Raw genomic sequence first — 26,435 nt, forward strand, 5'->3', positions numbered from 1 at the left:
TACAGGGTTTCCATTCCTAAATACAATTTTGATTACAGATATGCCTAATTTAAGACTTTGAAATGGACTAAGTGAAGGTTATTATCCTAAGTTGCGGGTGATTAGCATTTATGATTGCGTTGAATTCAATATTCTTTTTCAATTCAATTTGTTTATTTTACTTCAGTACTTTAATATAGAAATTTTTTTTTAGCTTGAAATTCTGCCTGAGCTCCCTTACAACTCACCATTAAAGCTGAATTATAAGAGGAGAGGGTTGGTGAGAACATTTTACTTTCAGAAAGATAAATTAATTCACTTGCGATATGAAAGAAGCCAAAATGCCAAGATCAGTTTGTTTGGTTGTGTTCCTTCATTCATTATAAATTACTATGCTGCAGTGTTCCCAACTACTAGGATTTCCACTCTATTGTTATAAAGAGATTCCTAGAGAGGATGGCCCCCCAAAATTTTAAATTTTTTCTATATATAGCATGCAAAGCAGAAGGTATCCTCAAATAAAATAATAGTTGAACCCACCAATTGTCCATTTTGACTTGTAATTAATCCAATAGACAATGCCCATTTCTCTCCAAAGTGGCATAGATGTCAGCCTATTTTAAAACAAAACTTGACGTTTTACTCCTTTCTCATTCACAATTCTGAAGCTAGTATGCCTTTTGCTTTTTCTCCTCAATGTTGCTGACATGCCAGCCCCCATTGCTTAGTTGTTATCAAATATCAACACAACGAAGCTCATCTCAACGCAACCAAACAAAGCCCTCGCAACCAGTAAAAATAGATCTGTCTTTTTTTCATCTGACCATCTCCTTGAACCTGCAACTGTGTGAGGATGTGGGGCTGTGTAGTGTTGGGTGGATAATTCGTTAAAATGAAATTAGTATAAGAAAATCTTAATAACATAAATGATAAGGTGGATGGTGCTTAAAATAATTGTGGATTTCCTTTTTTTAGTGCGGAGTAACATTTATATAAATGAGAAAGCAAATTACTTTTAAGTTCGTTTTAGGTTAATTCTTTGAGTCATATTAAAGCTAAAACAGATATGAGCTAGTCATAAACAATTGGTGTATGCTTTAAGAATAAAGATGCTACTATTGTCAGGCATAAATTTGATGCCAAAAATCTGTTATTCGACAAGATGATTTATTAATCTATATATATAATAATAAGTAAATCAGAAAGAAAATACAATTAAATTTCAAATTGAAATTCAATAAAAGTCTAATTTTGCGTCATGTGTCTTATTTAATCTAAATTTTAGAATTTTGTACCAAGTGAGTCAATTTATTGTAAAAATTGAATTTCAATTAGAGTTTAATTTTTCACCACATGTCCCATTTAATTTAAATTTTTAAATTTTTATGCCAAATCAGTTAATTTAGTGTAAAAAATGAGGCATCTAATATAATAAACCAAAAAAACATAATCATATAACTAAAAAAAATTCAAATTTATAAGTCATCTCTCTCTCTCTCTCTCTCTCTCTCTCTCTCTCTCTCTCTCTCTCTCTCTATATATATATATATATATATTAATAGGTAAAGTTTAAAAAAATTGAATTATAATTTTAAATTATAATCCAGTTTTGTGCCATGTGTCTACTTAAATTTTTTAATCTTTGTGTTAAGTGAGTTAATGAGTGCAAAATACTAAGAATCTAATATTAATGAACTATAAAATAAAAAATAAAAATAAAACAATCACATATACTCAATAAAAATCACCACATGTTTCTCAAAAAATAAATAAAACAAAAATTATCACATAACAAAAATCACCACACGTTTTATCTTATTAAAAATTAGAAAAAAAAAATGATAATAAGTAGTGTAAGAATCAAATTTGAGTCCCGAGCCCAAACTATGAATGGGCCTAGACCCAAAAAGCTCAAAACAATGAATTTGTAGAGAGTGGGTTGGAAAACTAGGTTAAAATGAGTTGGATCATGAATAAAGTGGGCTCAGTAGACAAGAACAGAAACACAGATTGAATTAAATTAGAAAAAATCGTCATCGGCACAGTCTGAAGAGATCAGTTCTTATATATTCCTTACGAGTTTGGTCACAGAGTTGATTCTTAATTGCTTATAGTGTTTCTCTTGTTATCTTCGGGATCCCCTATCCATGGAGGATCTCTTACATTATATAGTTCCCTTTGGACGATCTTGATCATACACTTGTTGATCATTTGAGCCACTACTTAAGTATTTGTCCCATTAAACACCCTCTCTGGCCTTTTGTGAGTTGTGGTAATCTAGGTAACACTGTTCAGGAATCTTCACCACATAAATGCGGCCAGAAAGTTAGCTGTAGGGCATTCAATGCAATGGCAGCAGTTTTTCCTTAGATATTTCCTACCTCCCTTTCTTCTAGTACGTTCATAATGCATGTCCTTCTCAGTGGAATCTCCTGGAAGGTCGCTCTGAGTGGTAGAATATACGTTTGATCTGTGTTTCATTTATCCGAGGGGACAATCCTCCTCGAACCACTTTCCCCAACCTTTCCACTTCCCCCAACCTTTCCACTTGCATGTTACTTATAGGACTCTGAACTTAACACCCTTACTATTGTTTATTCATCCTCAGATCAATCAACACCCTCGGCCAAAGCCCAAAGCCCAATATACAATTTTAGGCCCTTATCTGTACAAGTAGTATTAAATTTAGGTAAGAATTTTAATATGTGACTAATTACGTTTACTTTAAAAAAATAATTTGACTAATTATCTATATTTTATAATAAAAATTATGTTTAATTTTAAATATATCTATATGTATGCATGAATGCATGTGTTACATGTAGGGATGGCAATGGGACGAGACGGGGCCGAAGGATGGGATCTTCGCCCCCGCCCCGCATGGATTTTTCTTGCCCCATCCCCGCCCCGCCCCGTATGACGAGGAAAATTTCTTGCCCCATCCCCGCCCCTTAAGGCCCCGCGAAGACCCGTGAAGCCCCACCCTACACCGTAAAATTTTATTTTTTGTTAATTTTCCCTACAACTATTACCATTTTTTCAAATAAAATGGCATGTTTCAATAATAAAAATATATTTGAAATTATAAATAAATTTATTCTATCGAATCAAACTAATTTTTAGCAAATACTAAATAATATTATCTAAATATTTAACAAGATAATATCACAACAAAAATCTCATAGTATGACACAATAAAATAATCCAAACTCCTAATACATAACAAAATAAAAATTGCCTAGTTCTTCAAAAAGAATCTCCACTTAAATAAAATAAGATGATGATATATATTTTTTTTTAATAGTAGGGTTTTAGGGTATGAAAAAATTACCTTTTAACCCTTATAAATGCGGGGAGGGGCGGGGATGGGACGGGGTGGGTCTAAAAAGTGTAAACCCATCCCCGTCCCGCCCCGTGGTGCGGGTCTAAAATCTCGCCTCATCCTCGCCCTACCACCTTTGCGGGGTGGGGAAAACCCGCATGGGGCGAAGCGGGGAGGGGCGGGGCAAAATTGTCATCCCTAATTACATGCTTTAAAAAAAAATTAATTTGACTAATTATTCATATTTTTATAATAAAAATTTTGTTTAATTTTAAATGCATTCATGCGTTTGCATGGAGTTACATTCTAGTTCTATTAATTAGAAACACACACACACACACACACACACACACATATATATATATATATATTAAAATTGAACTAACTTAACTGGTTATATTAAAATTGATAATTTTGTATTCAACATATTTATGAATTATGATTATTGTATTAATACTATAACTTGGCCTCAAGTGAAAATTCTTGGCTACACCTATACATAATAGTGAACAAGTTGAGGTGTTCAATCTTATATTGAGATTAAGTTTTTATATTGGAAAACGCTAGAGTTACAAACTATTTTATAATATTTTTTGTATTTCTTAATTCTTTTTTGGAAAAAAAAAATAATAATGCCTACAGTAGACAGTAGAAGGACTAATTGATTATTTCTGTCAGCGTCCCAAACATGCTAATATTAGCATTGATAGTACGTAAATATTAACGTGGTGAGTAGTTATTAGTAAGTGAAAAAGTGATATTAGTAGTGGGAGAATCAGTAAGAATTGACCACATCAATATATTACAATCATAAACTATTATACAACATTTTTACTAATTATTGTTGCTGCAGCCAATTCTTACTAGTTCTCATATGTCCTCACCACTAACATCACTTTTTTACTTACCAATAACTACTCACAACATCAGCAGTTTGTAAAAAATATTGTAAAATTATTTGTAACTCTAACATTTTCCTTATATTTAACTTAGTTCATTAATTTTTGGAATGAGGTTCTTGAACCTTTTTGTTAAGTTGATAGATTAGAATAGCTAAAAATTTTACTTAAGAAATCTACTTTGGGAATGCGTATTAGGCATCAAACATTATATATTTAACAATTTACTAATGAATACATTTACAATTTACAATTTTCTAAAAAATTTTGTAGAACATGAGATGAAATAATTTTTTTAATAAATTCTTCACTAACATTTCCACTTTAAAAAAAAGGACAAATTTGGTTACAAATTTCGTTGTAATTTAAAACTACAACTTTACTCAATATTTTTTATTTGGGTGTGAATTTTGAAAAATTTACCGTTAAATTATATTTTCTTTTTATATCATTTATGTTTGCAAAATTTCTAAAGGATTAAAGATCAATAACTATGCCGTTAATCAATAATTTAAATTACAAGTTTTTGAAGTCGAAAATTATGCATAAAAAATAAGTTTATGGATCATATGATATATAATATCCAATAGTACAAAATTTGATATGTGTTAAGAGTATAATATACAATTCAACGGTTAGATTTTCAAATATATGTAGTTATATTAATTTTTTTAACTATAGTTGCAACCAAAATGTCTTAAAAAAAAAAAAAAAAAAAGCTTAGATGAACATCTTAACATATTAAATTTGATCTGTTCACAACTTGTCCTGTTTTAAATCCCTTTTTTAATGAAATTAGGGTGGAATCATTATTTTATGAAATTACACCCATATGTGAGTTTGAAACCATTATTTGAAAAAAAAAAAAAAAAAAAAACCGTAAATGTAAGAATTTTGGGGACGATATACTGTACCCAAAAAAGAAAAAATGTTCCACAGCACCTTTTTTTTTCTTTTTTTCTTTTTTGCTTTTCTTTTTTATAGTGATGATATTATTAGTAAAACTTTGAATTATGTTAAATTAATAATTTATATGTTATATATTACTTATTTTTGAATATTTTGTTATTTTTTCTCTTATCTATATTGAAAGGAACACAAAAACAATACATTATTATTATTATAATATGTGAAAATACAGGTAGACCCGTAATCTAATCTAATACGTCAAGACCCATTTTCCAAATGAGTGGAAGTTCATTGAGTTGGGGGGTTTAGCTCAACAAAAAGTAAGTTTAGCTAAGAGGAAGGTAATTGCAACTTTGGGCAAGAAAGTAAGATATGGTCAAAAAAATTGCATATACTGCTCAAAGAAAAACCCAAGCCCGACTGTAATGGATCAGAAAACATCAAAGGGTTTCGTTTGAACTCCCAACTAGACGATCATATATAATTCCACAAGCAATGCTAATAAATATAATCAATACTCCCACAACCTACAACGAGCTTTATCTCCACAGTCCACACCCTGAAGATCTGAACTCTCTCAAGCTTTTTTTTTTTTTTTTTTTTTAATTTTGAACGAATTTTTTTTCATTTCGAGGGTTGAAAAAAATAAAAATTCAGAAGTAGCATTACAAAGATTTGGGTCCGTTTGGCTTGAGCTTGTTAGCTTAGTTTCTAATTTTTATGTACAGTTTTTTTAACCTTAATAAACATGACACATATTTTTGCACAAAAATATAAAGCCAGAGAAGTGAACTAACTATATCCTCAACATATGCACATGAAGGGAAAATATACCGTGGTCAGTAAATTACAAATTGGTGTGTTTTAAACTAACTTATAGGTTAGATTTTAACTTTTTAGCTTTTATATACAGCTTTTTAAAATCTTTTTTTTCTTATTTTTTATCACTTTTTCAAAGTATAAATATATTTTAGTAAAAAAAATTGAATAAAGAGTTAAAATAAAATATTTCCAAACAAACACTAAAAACACTCACGTAATAGCATAAGAGGTAAATTTTACAAATTTAATTTAAAAAATCATTCTCATCAATTTATGTAAACTTGTGTAAATTTGAATTGTTGTTATAATAACAACGTAAATCTATTTTCTAATGCTTATTTGCTTTCATACTTAAAGTGAGAAATGCTTTTAGAGAATAATAAAAAAATGGAAAAAGTAATAATATTTTAATAAAATAAAGTATAAAATAAATAATATGGTACAAATTTAATTTAAAAAATCATCCTCATCAATTAATGTAAACTTGTGTAAATTTGAATTGTTGTTATGGTATCAACGTAAATCTATTTTCTAATACTTATTTGCTTGCATACTTAAAGTGAGAAATGCTTTTAGAGAATAATAAATAAAAAATGGAAAAAGTAATAATATTTTAATAAAATAAAGTATAAAATAAATAATATGGTATAAGTGTTTTAAAAAGTGATTATATAAAATAAAAATATAAGTAGACTCTAGAAAAAAATTTAAACAAAATAATGCAGATAAAAAAAGAATTTTACTAATATGCCTTTAAAACATACATTAATAAATCATTGAAAAAAACTTTTTATGTGAAAATAAAAAAGTGAATAACTTTTTAAATAACATTGGATCATCTGTTTACCCAATATTTGTTTGTCCAAAAAAAAATTGGATCATCTGTTTATCAGTTACAGAACAAGAACCAAACAAATATTGAATCATCTGTTTATTAGTTGCAGAATGATCTACCTTTAATGATAAATATGTTAGGTTTTTTTTTTTTTTTTGAGAGGAAATAAATTTGTTAGTTAAAACTTAAAAGTAGTTGGCCGAAGATGGATAGATCAAGATGGATGTATTATGTATAGGAAGTAGGCCTCCTATAAGGGCACAATATGACATGCTGCTTTTGCACTTATAAAGTTTAGTTTTCTATTTGCAAGACTATTGTCATTGTGCCTGGACAAGCAAAAAGGATTTTCCTTTTTTGTGTCTCACTTAAAAAAAGAGGAAAAAAAAATTGTCAAAAAAATTATCAAAAAAGATTAAAAAATTGTCAAAAGCTGTCAAAAGTTGTCAAAAAACTAAAAAGCTACTAATAACTATGTTGTTAACGGGCACCTTTCGGTACCCGTTAACACAACCCTATAAATAATGATACGAAGAAACAATAAATTTGTGAGATTTGTTTTAGAAATCAGATATGGTTAACCCTTGCAACGATTTCAGAGGTGAAATACAATTGATTATGTGTCAGCCATTTGTTGCTTTCTTCAACAGCTTGCCATTTTTACACTCTTATCTTTACTGACCCTATAAATAATGATACGAAGAAACAATAAATTTGTGAGATTTGTTTTAGAAATCAGATATGGTTAACCCTTGCAACGATTTCAGAGGTGAAATACAATTGATTATGTGTCAGCCATTTGTTGCTTTCTTCAACAGCTTGCCATTTTTACACTCTTATCTTTACTGACATCTTCCTTTCAGCTTCATTTAACTCACTTGCAACTTATTACTGATGGAACAAGTGAAAAAAAAAAAACTGCCAAGATCAGTAAATTTGGATTCTCTTCAATGGGTAGTAAAGTTTTCTGCATAAAATGATGTAATACTTGTAGTTATTACGAGTGGCAGAGTGAGATCATGTGTGATCGACCTTAAAGTACTTAAATCAGTTTATTTTTAGATGTAATGCAAGGTTCTTTTTCTCCATTTACGACCATAAATACCCTACAGTACTTGTCTTTGCTTGTCGAATTTATTAGGACTTGTCACTGTTTTAACTTTTGACACCACACATTTAAAAGAGCAGATATTTAATAAGATGTTGTGACTCGTAAATTAGAAGAATCAACTAAGTTAGTTTTTTTTCGCCTTAATTAATTATTGTTTGTGGTTTTCATAATATTTTTTATCAGTTTTATTTGAAATAATTTCAATTTCAATTTTTTTTAAAATAAGTCAGATTTTACCTTTTGTTTTATATTATACATATAAGCTATCAGAAGCTAACTTTTTAACTCTTGTGGTCCATATCATGAATTATTAATTGTTGATTATATTGGATTAAGATGTTCCAATTATTCTAAGCTTTTCTAGTTTTTTTATTTTTTATTTTTTAATACAAGATAGAATTCTACTCTAACCTAATCTAAATGTATATGTGTGTTAAGCTCTCTACTACAGACTTGAACCCTGACCCTTGCCCCCCACACTCCACAAGCACTTATATTTGTAGAGTGACCATCGCACCAAGGGTGTGCAGTGATATTGAGATCATTATTTAGTGATTTGTTTTTTTTTTTTTTTTGGTAACCAGGATAAATTCATAAATTAAGAAACATCAATAGAAAAGCATTTACGCTCATACATAGTCCCAATAGCATCAAGATTAATCAAAAAAGAAACATCAGCTGGGGGGAATAGAAAATTACAATATATTGGGAAAGTAAGGCACCTTGCCTGATAAGGGCGTCAACACATTTGTTTGCCTCCCTATAACAATGCTATATTTTAGTGATTTATTGCTATTTTTAGTGATTTATTTTACCTCTTTGATTTCTTGCTATTTCAACAAACATATGGTAACAATTTATGTGTGTGAAGCCTACGCAAGAATTCCAATTAGATTGATAAATGACTATTTCTATTCCAAGTTTAGTAGACTAGATTTCATTTATAAAATAAAATAAAATAAAAATTTTTTAAAAAGGGAGTAGACTTAGATTTAGATTTCACTGTATGGGCAAGGGAAATATAGATCTCATGATAAATACTGGATGTTAGTTTCACCTAACATGTTCTACCTTCTAGAGAGTTTTGAATCTCAGAGAGAGAGAGAGAGAGAGAGATCAGCTTTTTTTTTTTTAATTATTTTTTCTGAAATTGTTTTAAAATATACTTATACTTTAAAAAATAAGAAAAATTAAGTTTTAAAAAACTATACATAAAAAGTAAAAATTAAAAGCTAATCAAATAAGTTGGACACAAATGAGAGAGGAAAAAAAAAAAAAAAAGGAGAGTTTGAATATGTGAGAGAGGATGTGGGGAGGACCCCCGGGGGGGGGGGGGGGGGTTGTGGACAGAGAGAGATTTAATTTCTTTTAACTTTTTAGTTCTTACTTTTAAAGTATTGATTGCCTAGAAACTAACTAGGGGATGAAAAAAACATTATTTTTGAAGATAAGGTGTTGGATTTCCGCCGGTTAAAGGACGACATGTAAAACCTTGTCAACTTTCTTCTTCTTCTTCTTCTTCTTCTTCATTTTTTTTTTTTTTTTGGCTAAACTCTAAATTCATTAAGCATTAAAAGAAGAACAAGCGGCAAAATCTATCTTCTAAGCTTTCCTACAGCAGCTGAGATGAAAGATACATATTACAGCCATAAGGCCTATTAAAAACACCTAAGGAGTATTTAGCCATAGTATGGGCTACATGATTCAATAGTGTTAGAAAACGTACATATTCTTAAGTTCTAGGATTTACAGATAGTGTCAGAAATAGACCAACAACTTAAAATACTTGACTGTGAGTGTGTATTAAAACTTGTCAAGTGTGTACTATTGTTGCTTCTCTTTCAGATTTACTGTGGCTAACCTTGCAAAACAATTGAAAATACCAAATACCCCAAACATTTTTTTTAAAGCTTAATTTGCTCCAAGGACAATTTTTTTTTTTTTTTTTCTTTCCAATCCTAACTAAAACAACTACCAAAAAAAAACAGGTACTTATAGAACCACTCACAAAAACTACATAATTTTTTATTTTACATAGTGCATCATGTACATGCTTGACAGAACTGCCTTACTCAACAAAACTGCCCATTATTCGCACTTTTTGTATAGACTAAAGATGAGATTAAAGAAATTTCTTAATAAATTCTTCAATAAATTTTCAACATTTGTAGTTTTATTTCAATTAAATTAAAATTAAATATGTTTGTACTTATTAAATAAAATAAAATTTCAACATTGAATTGTGGAAGTATTGTTTTCAAGTACTCATAGACAAATATCAAATTGACCTTAATTAGGTTTTTTCTTGGTTTGGTTTTACTAGTCATTGAGCTTCAAACTTCAGCTCAAACTTAGTTCGTTTAGTTAATGAACAAGCTTAGATGAGCATCTATACGTATTAAATTTGATATGTTCACAACTTGTCTTGTTTTACACTCCTAGCTACCAACCAAACATCAAGACTAAATTTGTCCAAAACATGCTCTGAACAAAAAGAAAATCGAGAGGGGATTTATGGAATTCAACTCAAAACTTGTCTCTCTCTCTCTCACACACACACATATATATTCTCAAAAATATAAAGCCATAGAAGTAAACTAACTAGATTCTCAACATATGCACATGAAGGGACCAAAATACAATGTGGTCAATAAATTACACTCATACTACGAGTTTGAAACCATTAATTACTTAAAAAAGAAAACCATAAACATAAGAATTTATGGTGATGATATATTGTACCTTAAAAATTACAATCCACCGCACTTAACGGACCAAATAGATTCAAAGTGGACAAAATGGATCGAATAGGACCAAAGTCGACTGAATGGCCTGAATAGGACTAAAGTGGATCGAAGTGGACAAAATGGACTGATTAGGACTGATGTGAACCGAAATAGGACCAAATAAAACCAAAGTAGACAGAATGGACTAAATACGACCAAAGTGAACAGAATAGGACCAATGTGAACTGAATAGGACTAAATAAAACCAAATTAACCGAATTGGATCGAATAGAACTTTAGTGGATAGAATGGACTAAATAGGACCGAATGGACCAAATAAGACAAACTGGACTAAATAGAATCAATGTGGACCGAATAGGAATTTTGAGTTTTTGATATGGTATAAGAAGACAACTATCCGAAGAGGTACTAATGGTTTACTTTAAAAGATGACCATCTCACAAGTCATAACTAGTTCAATTTGTATGGGCTCATATATATGGGACATTGAGTAGTTGTAGAAAGTTGTGACAATGTGACTGAAAAAAACGAAGTGAGAAGATTCTAAATCTTATGTAGTTCCGCCTTATATAAGTTATAACATATATTCATATGGCGATACCCTAAAAAACTATATTTTCTTATTTTTTGAACATTTTATTTTATTTTATAAATTTGGTAATTACAACAATGGAGAAGAGGAGCTTATAAAAGAGATGATATCATGTCATTGAGCTATAAGACTCTTGAACTCAAATTTTTTATGGGATAATACATTAAAATGGAATATATGTTTATAACATGGATTACTAACAAAAAGACAATGATATTTTGATTTTTAAATTATAGTTTAATTAGTTACATCAATCTCACACCTCTTTTGCCAGCAACTATTCATGTTATTTTATCTTATTTGGCAATCATTAACTTGATTTTTGGTCTTCAATGATATAAAAAGTAAATTATACTTTCCTACATTCCCCTCGAGTTGTACATGGAATTTTTGTGAAATGTGCAACATGCAGCAATTTAATACAATTTTTTCAAAGTATTTCTTTAATCTTCCACGGGAAAGTTGTTTGTACTTCTAGTTCTTAAATTTTTTTTTTTTTTGAAGTACAAGTAAATTATCTCTCTCTCTCTCTCTCTCTCTCTTAAGGAAGGTTCTAGTGAGGGTTTAGAGTTTTACTTTTGCGCAAGTTCAACTCCCATAAAAAATAGGGGTTTTGATTTTGATAAAAATATGGCATGGGCCCAATTCATGAGGTGAAGAAATGATACAAGGTATGAGATCATTACATGATAAGAAAACTATAAGGGTTGTAAGCCTATTTTTGCGAAGTAAAGAGGATTGTGGGCCATGAGCCCAATCTGAAAAGCACTCTAACCCAATAGTACATGTAACTCCAGCCCATTTGATTAAATAGCAACAATAATTATTAGAAAACTCCCACAACATTTTATTATTAAGGTTTATTAGACAAAATTAATTCTCAAATATTATAGTAATTAAATTTTCAGAATTCAAACCCAAGTCAACACATCCAAATTTGCATAAAGCAAAAGGCAACGATTAAGATATTAGATGTAAATACATAATTTAGTAAGTAATCATTAAATAATTTATAACAGTTCATATATACTATTATCCCAACACATGTATAAACTTTAAAGCTACGTAGATGCAAAAATACCAGCTGCTCTTCGAGGCATTTTGCCAAACACCTAACGGATATAACTAATAAATAGAACTTGGTTAATCTACGAGTGTTGAAATAGAAGAAACAAAGTCCTTCAATTGATCGGTTGCCCAATATTAATTGGGCTTCCAAGGTTCATTGGACTTTTGTCTAAAGATGGCCTTTTGAACTTAGTCAACACCCTTGCTTCAAAAAAAGAAAAAACTTAGTCAACACCCTCCATCCATTGTGCAGCTACCTTCGTCTTTAATATTTTTTTTTTTTTTTTTTTTTAAAATGCTACCTTCGTCTTTAACATTAATTAAAAAAAAAAAAAAAAAAAAAAAGGTCCACCGAGACCGACCAATTAAATTAATTTGACCTTGGAATTTCACTCAAATGACAAAAAAAGCCCAACCCAGCCCAATTAAAAAATCCATTTAAAAAGCCCAACCCAAGCAAACCGACTTATATATGATACAATATGAGGGAGAAAGAGAATCGACAGATTAGGGTTTGAAGAGAATCTGAGAGAGAGAGAGAGAGAGAGAGAGAGTGAGAATTGAGAGAAGATGTGGGCGACGCCGATGCCGATGGTGACGGTTGAAGACGAAGGTGGCCACCTGTGGACGACGGCTGACGTGGAAGGTCGCCACATGGGACGACGGCTCACGTCAGAGATCGGCACAGGTGAGAGAAGAATTCAATTAAATTACCTTGTTATTCCAATAATCGAGAGTGCTAGTGGTTTGTAGCCCCAAATGTTCCTTTACCTCCAATCGGATTCTCAAAACATGCCTCCAATATTTTGTGACCTTCGTCGTCAAGATCACAAAATATTGGAGATATGTTTTGGGAATCCGATTGGAGTTAAAGGGACATTTGGGCTACAAACCACCCAAATACACTGTTCTCAATCCACTCTCGATTATTGGAATAACAAGGTAATGTAATTGAATTCTTCTCTCTTTTTCTTTTTGTCCAATGAAGAACTATTCATTTAATTAGCGCTGAGTAATTAATTAGAGCTGTTCTGTTGGTGAGAATTTACATGTTTATTTGTAGAATCTGAATTTATACTTAATTAATTTGTTATATTCTAATTAGTTTAATCAGGTTTGTTTAGTTTTTCTTAGGGTTGCTGTTCTGTTCTGTTGGTTGGTTAATTTATTTATTATGTGTTTCTTAGAACTGCTATTGTTGTTTTGCAGTTTGATTTGTGGAAGTGACATTCTAATGAAAATTGAGTCATGGGCAGTTGAAAAATATGTTAGATTCTTTGTATCTCTACTCTTGTATGTTAGTGTTACTTATCATGTTTATCCTTAAAAGTGTTTCAATTAGTGGCAAGAATTTAATGTTTATATTATTTCACTGAAATGTAGATATAACCAACCTCAGTTCGAACGATTGGCATCAGAATTGCAAGCTCAGCTGGAAGAATTGGTGGAATTTTATGTCCTCTTGTGGCAGTGGGTTCTTGTACATGATTGTCATCAAACAGCATCCATTGTTCTTTTTGAGATTTTCATGTATTTTTGTAGTGCCATTCGCTGTGAATTGAGTGATACTGTATCTAGTCCAAAACATATTGCTGAATCGGCATGAATTAACCACAGAAAATTCACGCTCAGCCCCTCCGATATACAATGGCATTTAACTTTAGCCTTCTGTTGTTTACTGAATGCTTACAATCTAAAAAGTTTTGCAGCCTTATTAGACACATTTATGCATCTGTTTTTTGCTCAAAACACATGAACTAAAGTAAGACTTGCGTGTGTCTGGCTGTCTGCTCACTTAATCACTCATATATGATGATCCACACACTAGACATGAATATTGTTGGTGATTTTCATAGGAATGAATGTATAAGTCATAAAATCTCATATATATATATATATATATATATATTAATTACTTGATAGTTAGGGGGGATTCGAACCTGATTTTCTTAAAGAAGAGCAGACAATGTCATTGAGCTACAAGACCCATGGCTATAAGAGCTTGAGTATGTTGGCTATAAGAGCTTGAGTATGTTTATTGATAGATATGGATTTTTTGTAGAAGGTGCCAGTATTTATACACTCACAGGGCTGTAACAAATACCTTAGATAATCCTCCTTCCTTAACCTAATGTGTGGAAAGAGGGATCTAATTGATGCATAGCATGTCCATTGAAAACACGCCACCCACCCAAAAAAAAAAAAAAAGGATACATGGGTTCAATTGCTAAAATTTTAAAATGTAAAGGTCTTTTGTTACCAAAAAATGATAGTCTGTGCATTGCTTTTAAGGAGGTACAGGGGTTCTTGATACGGTTTGTGATGCTGCAATGTTTTGGATGTTATGGGTTAGGGTTGGTTTTGTGTGTAGGCAGGGTTTAATTTGGTTGTCAAAAAATTGGCCAATGATGCTTTCTTTAAGAAAACTTGCTGCAAGTGAGATGTAAAGACATTTTCTTTTGCACATAATCGTTGGCTTTGATATAGTTTTTGGAATTCAGAGAAGACACTAGAAATGAAATTGCTCCTCTTTTGTATGCATTTCTACAATGGTAAATAGTTTTTAACTTTGCAAAATTATTAAAGTGAATAGGTTTGTTGCTAAAAGAAGCTCCTGACCGTGCTCCTATGACTCGGTGATGACATACAAAGAAAATTCATAATCAACATTTTATCAAGTATTTGTATTATGTGTGATATTTACTTAAATATAGAAAGGTTATTTTCAACCAAAAAAACAAAATTACAGAACGGTTAAACTTTAAAAACCTTATTTACTCTTTAAGTTATGTTAACATTCAAGTATGCCCTCCCAAATATGCTTGGTTGAATGACGCTCCATTTCTTTTCTTTTTTTGAGAATCAACTCGAGAAATTTTTATTACTCTTCTGTCAAGAGTTACATAATCTGTCACATCCCTATGGATGTCTTCTATTCAAATTTGTGGTTCGTACAAGAATTTTGCTAACTTGGCAAGCTTGTCGGCCACTCTATTTCCATTCCGCCTAACATGAGAGAAAGACACTCTTCTCAAACTTATGGCTAAACACCGTGAGTCCTCAATGATGTGACCAAAAGCTGTCATGTAGGTTGAGTCCGAAACAAGGTGGCTGTAAATGATCTCAAAGTCGACCTCAAAGACTACATCTTGAAGACCAAGCTTGATGGAGAAGGAGATAGCTTTCCTGCAAGCCAGAGCTTCCACGTCCTCTACTGTGGATGGAAGCAAAATGCGCTCCAACAGTGCTGCGATCACCATACCTTCAGAGTCTCTTATCACCACTCCAATGCCTGCTATACCCATGTCCTAGAAAATCGCTCCATCACTGTTGGCTTTGAACTGAGTTGGTGGAGGGGATAACCAATGCGCTGGGTGATCCACCATTCTTTACTGCACCAGGATGTCTTGGGCTGCATGGAATTCTTGTAGACGTTCCACATCATTAGTATATATCTTCCCCAAAGGCACCGTGATTGCACCCATTCTCTGTGTATTCCTATTATGCCAAATACCACAGGCGATGTAGGCAAATCTCTGCCAAATGCGGTGAGTTCAAAGCAAGAATACCTTGACACAAGTCACGAAAACATACCAATTTTTCAGTAAAAAATGGTCGACCGCACCAGCTCCCACCATACGTTCTTCACCTCTATGCAGTCCCAAAGTGCGTGGATAGTATCCTCTGTTTCATAGCCACAGCGGTCACATAGAGAGTTTGCTATGATGTTCCTATTCATTAAATTCAGTTTTGTTGGAAGAAAATCAATTGCTGCCCGCCAAAGGAAGTGCCTTATTTTGTTTGTCAAATTTAGGGCCCAAATATCCAACCAAAACTTCTTGTTGTCCGCTGAGTTTGAAGGACCCGGTGCTTTCACTTCTGCTTCTTTTGAGAGGAGCTGATATGCTGACTTGGTTGAATAAACTCCATTGCTCATTGCTGACCAGATGAGTCGTTCTTCAGCATGCATGGAACTCAATGGTAGGCCAAGAATTGCAGCTGCTTCATGGGGCACAAATTCATTCTGTATTCGGTCTTCAATCCATCTCCCATTTTCTTCATCAATGAGGGCACACACCCAAGCATTATTGGGCAGGTTTTTTTGTGGTGAAACCACCCAACTTGAGTGCAAATCCGGCAGCCATTTATCACCACGAATCAAGACTGACCTCCCATCCCCTATTCTCCATCTCGCCCCCAACCTCACAACCCTACAAGCTTTGAGAATGCTTTGCCAAGCATAGGAGCCCTTCACTTTCACTTCCTCATCTAGGATAGAGCAATTGGGAAAGTACTTTGATTTAAAGACCATATAGAAGAAAGAGTCTTTTTTATGAAGCAATCGCCATACTTGTTTCCCCAACATTACTAAATTGAAATTTTCAATATCCTTAAAACCTAGCCCCCCTTGGCACTTCGACTTACACAAATTCTTCCAAGCCACCCAATGTGTTTTCCGACCCTCCCCTTTATAGCCCCACCAAAACTTCCTAATTAGAGACTCAATATCTTTACATAAACTCTTTGGGAGTTTGAAACATGCCATGGTGTAAGTGGGCATCGCTTGGAGGACCGCTTTGATGAGTACTTCCCTTCCCCCTTGTGATAAGAGACGTTCTTTCCATCCTTGCATTTTGTGCCAAATCCTTTTTTGAATGTAGCTGAAACTTTGCTTCTTTGCTCTACCCACCAAGGAATGTAATCCAAGGTATTCTTCATAATTTGTGGTGACTCCTACTCCAAGTAGATTTTTAATTTCTTGCTGCACATGGGGATCGATGTTTGAGCTGAAAAATAGTTGAGATTTTCCTTGGTTAATTTTCTGCCCCGAAGAAACTACATATTTGTTCAGAATATCAAGTATGGTGCTCCTTTTCTTGTTCCATTATTAAAGACACGAAAACAAAACCAAAAAAAAAGGTGATGGGCTTCAGCCGAACCACATAGCCCAACAGAGAGAATGCCGGCACCACCAACATATATTAGCATTATTGTGTGCAAGTTTTTGGGGCCTTCCTATTCTTTTATAGGAAAGGATACACTTATGCTGTGTTTGGATACCGCTTATTTTGCTGAAAACTGAAAATAATGTAGCAAAATAATTTTTAAATGTGTAAATAGTGTCGTGAGACCCATTTTTAATGAAAGTTTTATTGAAAAAAGATGTTTGTGGGTCCCGTGAACAGTGCACGGGACCCACTGGAAAAACAAAAAAAGGCCAGTGCACATTCTCAAAAAAAAAAAAAAAAAAAAAAAGAAAAATGCTGAAATGCAAACGCTGGGTCTATTTCAGCTATACCCAAATGGGTACTTATTATATTTGAATATAGACGTGCCAATGTTTTTTTTTTTTTTTTTTTTTTTGGTGAGAAGGAGCTTCATTAAAGAAAAGAGCTATAGCGCCAGTAAAGGCATAGTATTGGTATAGCGCCTTACATAGTACACACCATTGGCATCATTAGATACAAAAAAAAGAAATATTATGTGATGGGGGGTTGTTAAACAACATAAAAGTTTCCTGCTATAGGCATCCCTCTTAGCCATTGCATCCGCACAACTATTTGCTTCTCGAAAAATATGGTTCACTTGCACCTACTGGAACCTGGTGAGTAGGGACCTGCAATCATTTAGAAGGGATGAGTAAGCTCTGTTAGGCATCGAGCTAGACTGAACAATATTCACAACAGATCTTGCATCAAGTTCAACTTCTAAATAGGGGATCCCTATCTGGATTGCCAATGCCAAGCCATCTCTAAGGGCCTAAAACTCAGTTATTACACTTGTAGTAAAGCCAATGCCTCCACTGAAACCTTTCAACCATGCTCCCTTGTGATCACGAATTAATCCTCCCCTCCTCCCCCACCCCCCCCCCCCCCAGCTTTCCCTTAGTTCCCTAGAGAAGCACCATCCTTATTTAGCTTACACCATCCCTCCCAGGGCTTACTCCACTTAGCTTGCATTGTCCTAAATCTTCTGGTTCTCAAAGATTTTTCAGTATAGAAGAAATAGTCAATTGCTTGCCTTTTGCTTATACTATGAAGGTTGGCATTAAGAGTAGTGTTTTCAAAGACTACCTTGTTTTTGTGTTTCCATAAAGCCTAGATGGTGAAAGTGAACACAATTTTCCATGGAAAATTAGAGAGAAAACACAAATTGTAATTATTTGGTACAAGGAAAAGGGAGGGGAATATTGGTGGTTCGGGCTATTTTTCACCCGGGCTCACCAAAAATAAACCTCCCAATTCGGATAGAAAATACAAGTGTAAACTGACCGTGTTTTTGGCGATTTCAAAATGTCATTTTTGCCCATTATTTGTCTCTTAAACTTTCACGTAAGCATCACATCTTTCTTTCAAATTGTTTTTTCTTAAATGGTCAGTACCTACTCAAACACCGTCATACTTCATCATACTCACCGTTTCAAGCAACTAATTTTTTTTTTTAAAAAAAAATTGTGCAAATAAAAACTCTTTATAAGAATAAATAGCTTTCAAAATAAAAATATTATACATCTTTATTAGAATAAATGGCTTTTCCAAATTAAATTATTATACAATTAAATAACCATATATTTCATGCACCATAAATGATTAAGATCATAGAAATTACAGCCTTAGCTCATCTTGAAAACCAAAAAGGAAAATTTCTATACAGAAAAAGAAAGAAGAAGTCATGGATGGAAATTATATGAAGAGAGTTGCAAAGATAACAATGTCCATTCTGATTGTCTTAGTTGTAGTGCAAGCTGATGATGATCCCCTTGTTCAAGTTCAACTTTCTCCTGATGAACATTATAAATATTGCAGAGGAAAAGCTTTAACAAAGTGCAAAAAATTGCCATGGCTTCAGCGAATTAACTGTGATGATGCGGAGACGAGAAGTTGCATTAAAGGTGAAAGAATGTTCTCAAAGCTTTTTGATGAAACTGTAGATTGCAAGATAGAAGCTCGAACAAAGTGCAAAAAATTGCCATGGCTTCAGCGAGCTTCACATTGGGTATTGTATATGCCATATGTTGGTAATATTTAGCATTAGTGCCTCAAAGCCCCCCATTATCCAGTTTTGCAAAGTCTTGTAATTGCAAAAAAATTTCAATTGTGCTACAATGCTATCCTATTTTTATGATGGCACTGTAACAACTTGTATACATTTTTATATTGTTTTTTTCCTAGTGATGATGAGTGGATATTTTTATTTTTATTTTTTATGAAGAGGGAGAGAGAGAGAGAGAGTTGGTGAAATTAATATTTTAATGAATAGATGAGATAAATAAAAAATGAGATGTTGGGTGTATAGTAAAATACTATGATATAATTGAAAATATAGTTTATGAAATGGTAAAATAAAATAATTCGAAGATTCGGAATGTGAATACTCTTAATGATGCGGAGACGAGAAGTTGCACTAAAGGTGAAAGAATGTTTTCAAAGCTTTTTGATGAAACTGTAGATTGTAAGATAGAAGTTGCACTAAAGGTTTTTTTTTTTTTTTGAGAATCCGAAATATGATGCATTAAAATTAAGGAATACCAGCTAAATCAGCATGGTAAAAAGACATTACATCAGATGGAACATCTATACATTGAACTTGTTTTATTTTCACATCAGGATCAGGATATATATGTGTAAGGATGCGATTCGTGGCGGACCGTAACAGTGTCGGGTTCGCGCGTGAAAAGGCCCCTAACAATATCATTTGTAGAGCGTGGGTTTGGAAGGCTAGGCCTTGGTTGACAGGCGGTGGGCTTTTCGTGGTGTACATACAAGTTTCGGTTTTCCTTCACCCCTGGAGTCTTTCTCCTGGAGGTGGGTTGGGAGGCTCTGGTTTCTGGCCATTTTTCCCAACCCCCTCCTTAGGTTCCTTCTTTTTCCTTTTATATTCGCCTGTGTTCATTGTCCTTCGTCCACGTATAGGGTCAATCTTTCCAAAATTGATACTTGTCCCATCAACCCATATTCAAAGTCGTTGGGGGTGGTTGTAAAAGCTAAAGACTGCGGCTCTATCAGGTTCAGAGCATTAAATGATAATAACAGCAGCTTTCCCCGGATATTTTAGATCTTTTTTCCGAGTTTCAGTTTTATACCGTTTTTACCCTTTTTTACGAGGGGGAGCTTTGGGTCTGCCGAGGACTGAACTACCCTCGGCGGTACCCAAAGTCTATTTTGTTGAACTTGGGTCATAATCCTCCTCGGCTTGGCCCATAAGTCATTTACGCCCTACATTAGCCCCTCAAAACCCGGCTGTCCAACCTCTGGGCTGGACAGGGGGGTTTTGGTGACGCCAAACCTCTTCCTGTGGCCCAATCCACTCGGCCTATTTAAACACGCTGGCGGTTCCTCATATGCCCAAGAGATTCACCGGTCTACGAGATAGTTTTTAATTTCGCGCTTGAAGCGTTCTCATTGCTTGGGGCATCCAAAACGAGCTTTGAATAATCACTATTTACGAGACTACTTTTAATTCGACGGTTTATTTTGATGGGGTGGGGAAATGGAACCGGCGTGTTTGGGTTTGCTGATTCCTTTGGAGATCTGAACCCATTAAATGCCCCCCGCTCCGCCCTCTGTATAAATAGGACAGGAGGAGGTTATTGTTTTTACCAAAAATCCCTTTTCATCCCCCTGTGACTCTGGAATACTTAGTCTCCCTTAGGATTCGGTTTACTCGCTGGTTTATACACCTAACCGTAAAATACTTTACCATAACAACAAGAGATGCAGAAGCCCCACCCCTCCCAAAAACGCCACGTTCCGATAAAGCTTATCATGGCTCGATCGGGACACGGATGGCGAAGACTCAAAATCAACCTCATCCTTCTTTCAGTCAAAATCCGAAGCAGGGACTCGTCACGTCAAACTTTCGACGTGACTGAGTCGAGAACACCCAAGATCGTTACCATCCGGCTCCTCACGAGCGTACCTAATATGGCACCGGCGTGTTAGGAGTCAGGGCTGAGACAGGGGCTAAGTGCTTCTGTTTCTCCCTCTTTTGCTCCTTGGTGCCCTCCTCCGCCTTCCTCTTATAGTCTTCCCAGCACCAGTTCCGCCCTGATGCTGCTTCTTTTCTATCTTTTGTTCCTCCCTTTGTCTCTTCATTTCTCTCTCCTCTTCTCCTCCTTCTTTACTCATGTCCTCCATCTTCTTTATTCATTTTCTTTTTTAAAGTGAGTCCCTCTCTCAGTATGAGCATCAATGAGGCAGAGATTGGAGAAACTTTGAAGACGAGTTTAAAAGACGCTTGACAGTTTACTTTTCTGTACTACAGATGTAATGGTTGCTTAGGCAGTTCACATTTTGTATAGGCTCGTTTGAGCCCCTTTTTGTATGTTGTAGCAATTTTTCATATTAATAAAGGTTGTTGTCTACCTTATTTCGCATATTTTGTTCCTATATTTTTTTTTTAGATCTACAAATACTGCTTGACACGATTATATAGCATCTAAATCAATGTCGACTAAGACCAAAAGACTTGATAAAAAAAAGACGTCGCCATAACTTTAATAGAAATGTCTGGCCTAATAAGGCCGACCAACGAAGAGTAATACTTACCCCATGCTAGCCGAGGTGAAAAACGAAGGCTTGATGCCGTGTGAGAAATAACCGTCCGAGGACATATCCCCCGCCAAATGAATAGCCCTCTTACACGATTAAATGCTGAGGCGTCCCACCATCTTCCTTACCCCTTTATTGGCCTTAACCTTTTATGGTGTTAAGCCGTAGACGAAGTGACTTAACGTTTTTATCAAGTAGCCTATCTTACGAAATTCAAATCTTTACTTACCCAAGTAGTTGGTTTCCCCATAGGCTTGAGTCCGAGGACCACGCAAGACCTAGGCTCTGTCTAAAACCTGTAATTTTTATAATTCTTTGTACTTGGTTTCCCCACAGGCTTGAGTCCGAGGACCATGCAAGGCCTTGGTTCTGTCCAAAAACTTGTAATTTTTATAATTCTTTGTACTTGGTTTCCCCACAGGCTTGAATCCGAGGACCATGCAAGGCCTTGGTTCTGTCCAAAAATTTGTAATTTTTATAATTCTTTGTACTTGGTTTCCCCACAGGCTTGAGTCCGAGGACCATGCAAGGCCTTGGTTCTGTCCCTGGGCCCACAAATTAAGAGGTGTTACCATACCCTTTGACCACGCGGTACCTTTTGGCGTCCCAATGTTCGAGGTGCACCTTCCCGAGACTCTTTTAATCTCAGGGTTGCAGACGACGTTAGAAATCGAGCCAGAGACGTTTTGTCTGTAGCGTTCCTTGGGACGCTGCGCGAATTAAATGCCACCGGTTTACTTCTGGGTATAAATGGGCTAGGGGATCACCTCACTTGCACATGAACTCTCCCTTTCCCTTCAGAACTATATTTCTTCGATATCCGCGATCCCTCTCCCTAGTGCCACTGCCCCAAAGCAAGATGTCTGAGGCTTGGATAGGGATGAAAGGTCTCCGCGCGCTCCAGAGGCACCGAATCCTCAAGGTGATATGGTATGGACAAGGATGGCACAGATTCAAGCCAGTCCTCCGTCTTGATGGAGGGAAGATGGTACTCCTCCCTCTTTTAGTCAAAATCCGAAGCAGGTTCTGGTCATGCCCGATTTTTGGTATGTCAGAAAAAGGGATTTCCACCATCACCACTGTCTACTTTGTGGCAGGCAGATTTTCGCGGGGGCTTCCCAACTTCCGGCTCCCTGCACCTTTTCTGTAGATGGTGTTAGCCTGAGGTCAGGTTCTTTTGCTGCCTGAGTTACGGGCGTGCAAAAGCATGGAGGAATGATTTCCTTAGACAATAACTCGGCGCAGTAGCCAACCTCTCCTCTGAGCTGTCCCCACGGCTTTCTCTCCACTTGCCTGTATTTTCCTTTACTTATGCAGTCAGCTTTAGTGTAAGCTTGTTTCAGCTTTTTATTGTACACTGTACTGTTCCTTTGTCTTAATAAAATATGTGTCTACTTCTCCATACATATCTTTCTTCTCCATAACAACTACTTTATGCATGAACATTAAATGCAAGCCTACCCTTAAGGATATTCCAGGCAGAAAAAATGCTTTAACACAGGTTCCTACTAATTTAAACTCACAAATATTATCAAGTACAGCAATGGTAACTTCCAATAAGTTAAATTCTTGGAACTAACCGGGATAAGCGCTGAGTACTACGTGATGCATGCTAGACCAATGTCCGAGAACGATAACCTCTAAATAATTCGTCTAAAAGGGTAAGTAGGTAGCGAGGGACTTTGGTTGTGCTTTTGGGGTAATATGTTGCACCGTATCGCACCAACCCCTTTGATACTGGGGGTCCGAGGGTAGGCCGAGGAATCCGCGCAATCAAGGTATTAACCCGTCTGCTAACGCGGAGTTCTCTTCGGAGGGATTTCGAGGTTTACAGGCCATAGTTTTTTCTTTAAATAGTTGATTCCTCATCCAAGTACATCCAGGTAGTTGGTTTCCCCTGAGGCTTGGGTCCGAGGACCATGCAATGCCTTGGTTCTGTCCAAAACCTAGTTTTCCACATCCAGGTAGTTGGTTTCCCCTGAGGCTTGGGTCCGAGGACCATGCAATGCCTTGGTTCTGTCCAAAACCTAGTTTTCCACATCCAGGTAGTTGGTTTCCCCTGAGGCTTGGGTCCGAGGACCATGCAATGCCTTGGTTCTGTCCAAAACCTAGTTTTCCACATCCAGGTAGTCCAGGACCATGCAATGCCTTGGTTCTGTCCAAAACCTAGTTTCCACATCCAGGTAGTTGGTTTCCCCTGAGGCTTGGGTCCGAGGACCATGCAATGCCTTGGTTCTGTCCAAAACCTAGTTTTCCACATCCAGGTAGTTGGTTTCCCCTGAGGCTTGGGTCTGAGGACCATGCAATGCATTGGTTCTGTCCAAAACCTAGTTTTCCACATCCAGGTAGTTGGTTTCCCCTGAGGCTTGGGTCTGAGGACCATACAATGCCTTGGTTCTGTCCAAAAACCTAGTTTTCCACATCCAGGTAGTTGGTTTCCCCTGAGGCTTGGGTCTGAGGACCATACAATGCCTTGGTTCTGTCCAAAAACCTAGTTTTCTCTTTGTGCGGGATCTTGGCCTTAGGGGAGTTAGCTCCTCAGCCAAGCCCCTAGGGTTTATCCATACAGTTAACGTTACAAAGTGCCTAGTTTGCTCTTTATGGGGGACCTTGGCCTTAAGGGAGTTAGCTTCTCAACCAAGCCCCTAATCAAGAAACGTAGTTCCTAACGGAACTTTATACTAGAATTTTATAACTAACGGTTAGATATAACGAAGAAACTCTACCGACCCACTTCCTATACCAACACACAAGCCTTTCCCACAGACGGCGCCAATTGTAAGGACGCGATTCGTGGCGGACCGTAACAGTGTCGGGTTCGCGCGTGAAAAGGCCCCTAACAATATCATTTGTAGAGCGTGGGTTTGGAAGGCTAGGCCTTGGTTGACAGGCGGTGGGCTTTTCGTGGTGTACATACAAGTTTCGGTTTTCCTTCACCCCTGGAGTCTTTCTCCTGGAGGTGGGTTGGGAGGCTCTGGTTTCTGGCCATTTTTCCCAACCCCCTCCTTAGGTTCCTTCTTTTTCCTTTTATATTCGCCTGTGTTCATTGTCCTTCGTCCACGTATAGGGTCAATCTTTCCAAAATTGATACTTGTCCCATCAACCCATATTCAAAGTCGTTGGGGGTGGTTGTAAAAGCTAAAGACTGCGGCTCTATCAGGTTCAGAGCATTAAATGATAATAACAGCAGCTTTCCCCGGATATTTTAGATCTTTTTTCCGAGTTTCAGTTTTATACCGTTTTTACCCTTTTTTACGAGGGGGAGCTTTGGGTCTGCCGAGGACTGAACTACCCTCGGCGGTACCCAAAGTCTATTTTGTTGAACTTGGGCCATAATCCTCCTCGGCTTGGCCCATAAGTCATTTACGCCCTACAATATGTATATGTGTGTGTGTTTTGTTTAATTAATTGTTTAGATCCATGCATGCATGCTTTCACAATTTGAGGAGGATGTGCTACTCTATAGGACCACGAGCATGATCACAATCTCTCTCTCTCTGCCCCTAGTTTTTTTTTTTGATAGATACAAGAATTGGATTCGAAATTTATGACATCTGCTTCATTAGGATTTCTTTTTATCTCTAGGCTAACACAGCAACTGGTTACCCTTTTTTTGTAGGCAGGAATTAAACCCATGTCCCTTATTCCATGACAAGAGACCTAAAAAAAAAAGAGGAGACTTTACTAGTTTAGCTAATTGGAACCCCTTTACTCCTACTTTCTTTCTACTCTATCAAATAGGCTTTTTTCTTTTATTAGAACGAACCACTCTTTCCTTTGGTCTATCTTGTACTTGCTTTTGCTTCTGCTTGCCTGTATCAAAAATCACATAGCTGGTGGTGGGTAAAGAAGGTTTGTGAATTTTGTTAATGATCTGATTAATTGACTACTTTGAATATTGGTGTTCCCCTAGGGAAGTGTATAAATGATTTTTAGGGATCACTGATATATACATGCAGTAATGTTGCTCTATATCAAAGCACCAATCACACAGTTAGCGCCCACAATGACAACTTCAACATTTTTTTTTTCTGCATACAATAAATCTTCCCACTCTTGATAGTTCAGTTTGTATAGCTCTTGTTTTCTCTCTATTGTTGTTATGTCATCATTTCAGTGGTTGCTCTTTTGTTGCATGTAACTTGAATGGCTAGAAAGTAGAAGCAGTGGAATTGATAATAAGTTTTTATCCCAGATGGAAGTGTTAAGGCATTGCATTATGTGTTCTATGCTTGTTTCTGTCTTTGGAAACAAGTTAAAGGATCCTGGTATGCAAATAAAAGTTGGAATCAACTTTGGTTATCCAAAACCAACGTTTTGGTGTTTAGATGATTTCAGAAATAGCAGTTTTTTTGTAACCAAATAAACATATAAGAATAACCACTTTGATGTTAAAAGCGCAGTGTAAATATGTAGGGGCCACATTCCTTTGTGATGGTATTTGTATTAAGTGATTTTAGATCCTTTATGTCTTGTCTTCTGGTATAAGGTTGGTAGAAATTATTTCATATCGGTTTCTTCATGTTGCCTTACTGTGAGACCATTCAACTGGTTAAAACCTCGTATTATTCTCCTAATTCTCTCCATTGTTGCCATTGGT

General features: G+C 35.3%; 1 protein-coding gene and 1 long non-coding RNA gene across 2 annotated transcripts; one reads left to right on the forward strand and one right to left on the reverse strand.

Moving 5' to 3' along the window:
- The first annotated feature begins 12,786 nt into the window (after window positions 1-12,786).
- Window positions 12,787-13,962, forward strand: LOC115993010. Its single transcript, XR_004092746.1, has 2 exons — window positions 12,787-13,321; window positions 13,494-13,962. It is a non-coding gene; the product is annotated as an uncharacterized LOC115993010 (long non-coding RNA).
- A 1,258-nt stretch (window positions 13,963-15,220) lies between these two features.
- LOC115991350 lies at window positions 15,221-15,589 on the reverse strand. The gene has a single exon (XM_031115053.1). The coding sequence runs from the start codon at window positions 15,587-15,589 to the stop codon at window positions 15,221-15,223; it is 369 nt and encodes a 122-aa protein (XP_030970913.1).
- Between the last annotated feature and the right edge of the window lie 10,846 nt (window positions 15,590-26,435).

Source organism: Quercus lobata, chromosome 5 (assembly GCF_001633185.2).
Source record: "Quercus lobata isolate SW786 chromosome 5, ValleyOak3.0 Primary Assembly, whole genome shotgun sequence".
Taxonomy (NCBI): Eukaryota; Viridiplantae; Streptophyta; class Magnoliopsida; order Fagales; family Fagaceae; genus Quercus; species Quercus lobata.

Excerpts from the sequence above, each read along its gene's own strand:
- LOC115991350 (XM_031115053.1), bottom strand. The coding sequence starts at position 15,589 with ATGGGTATAGCAGGCATTGGAGTGGTGATAAGAGACTCTGAAGGTATG.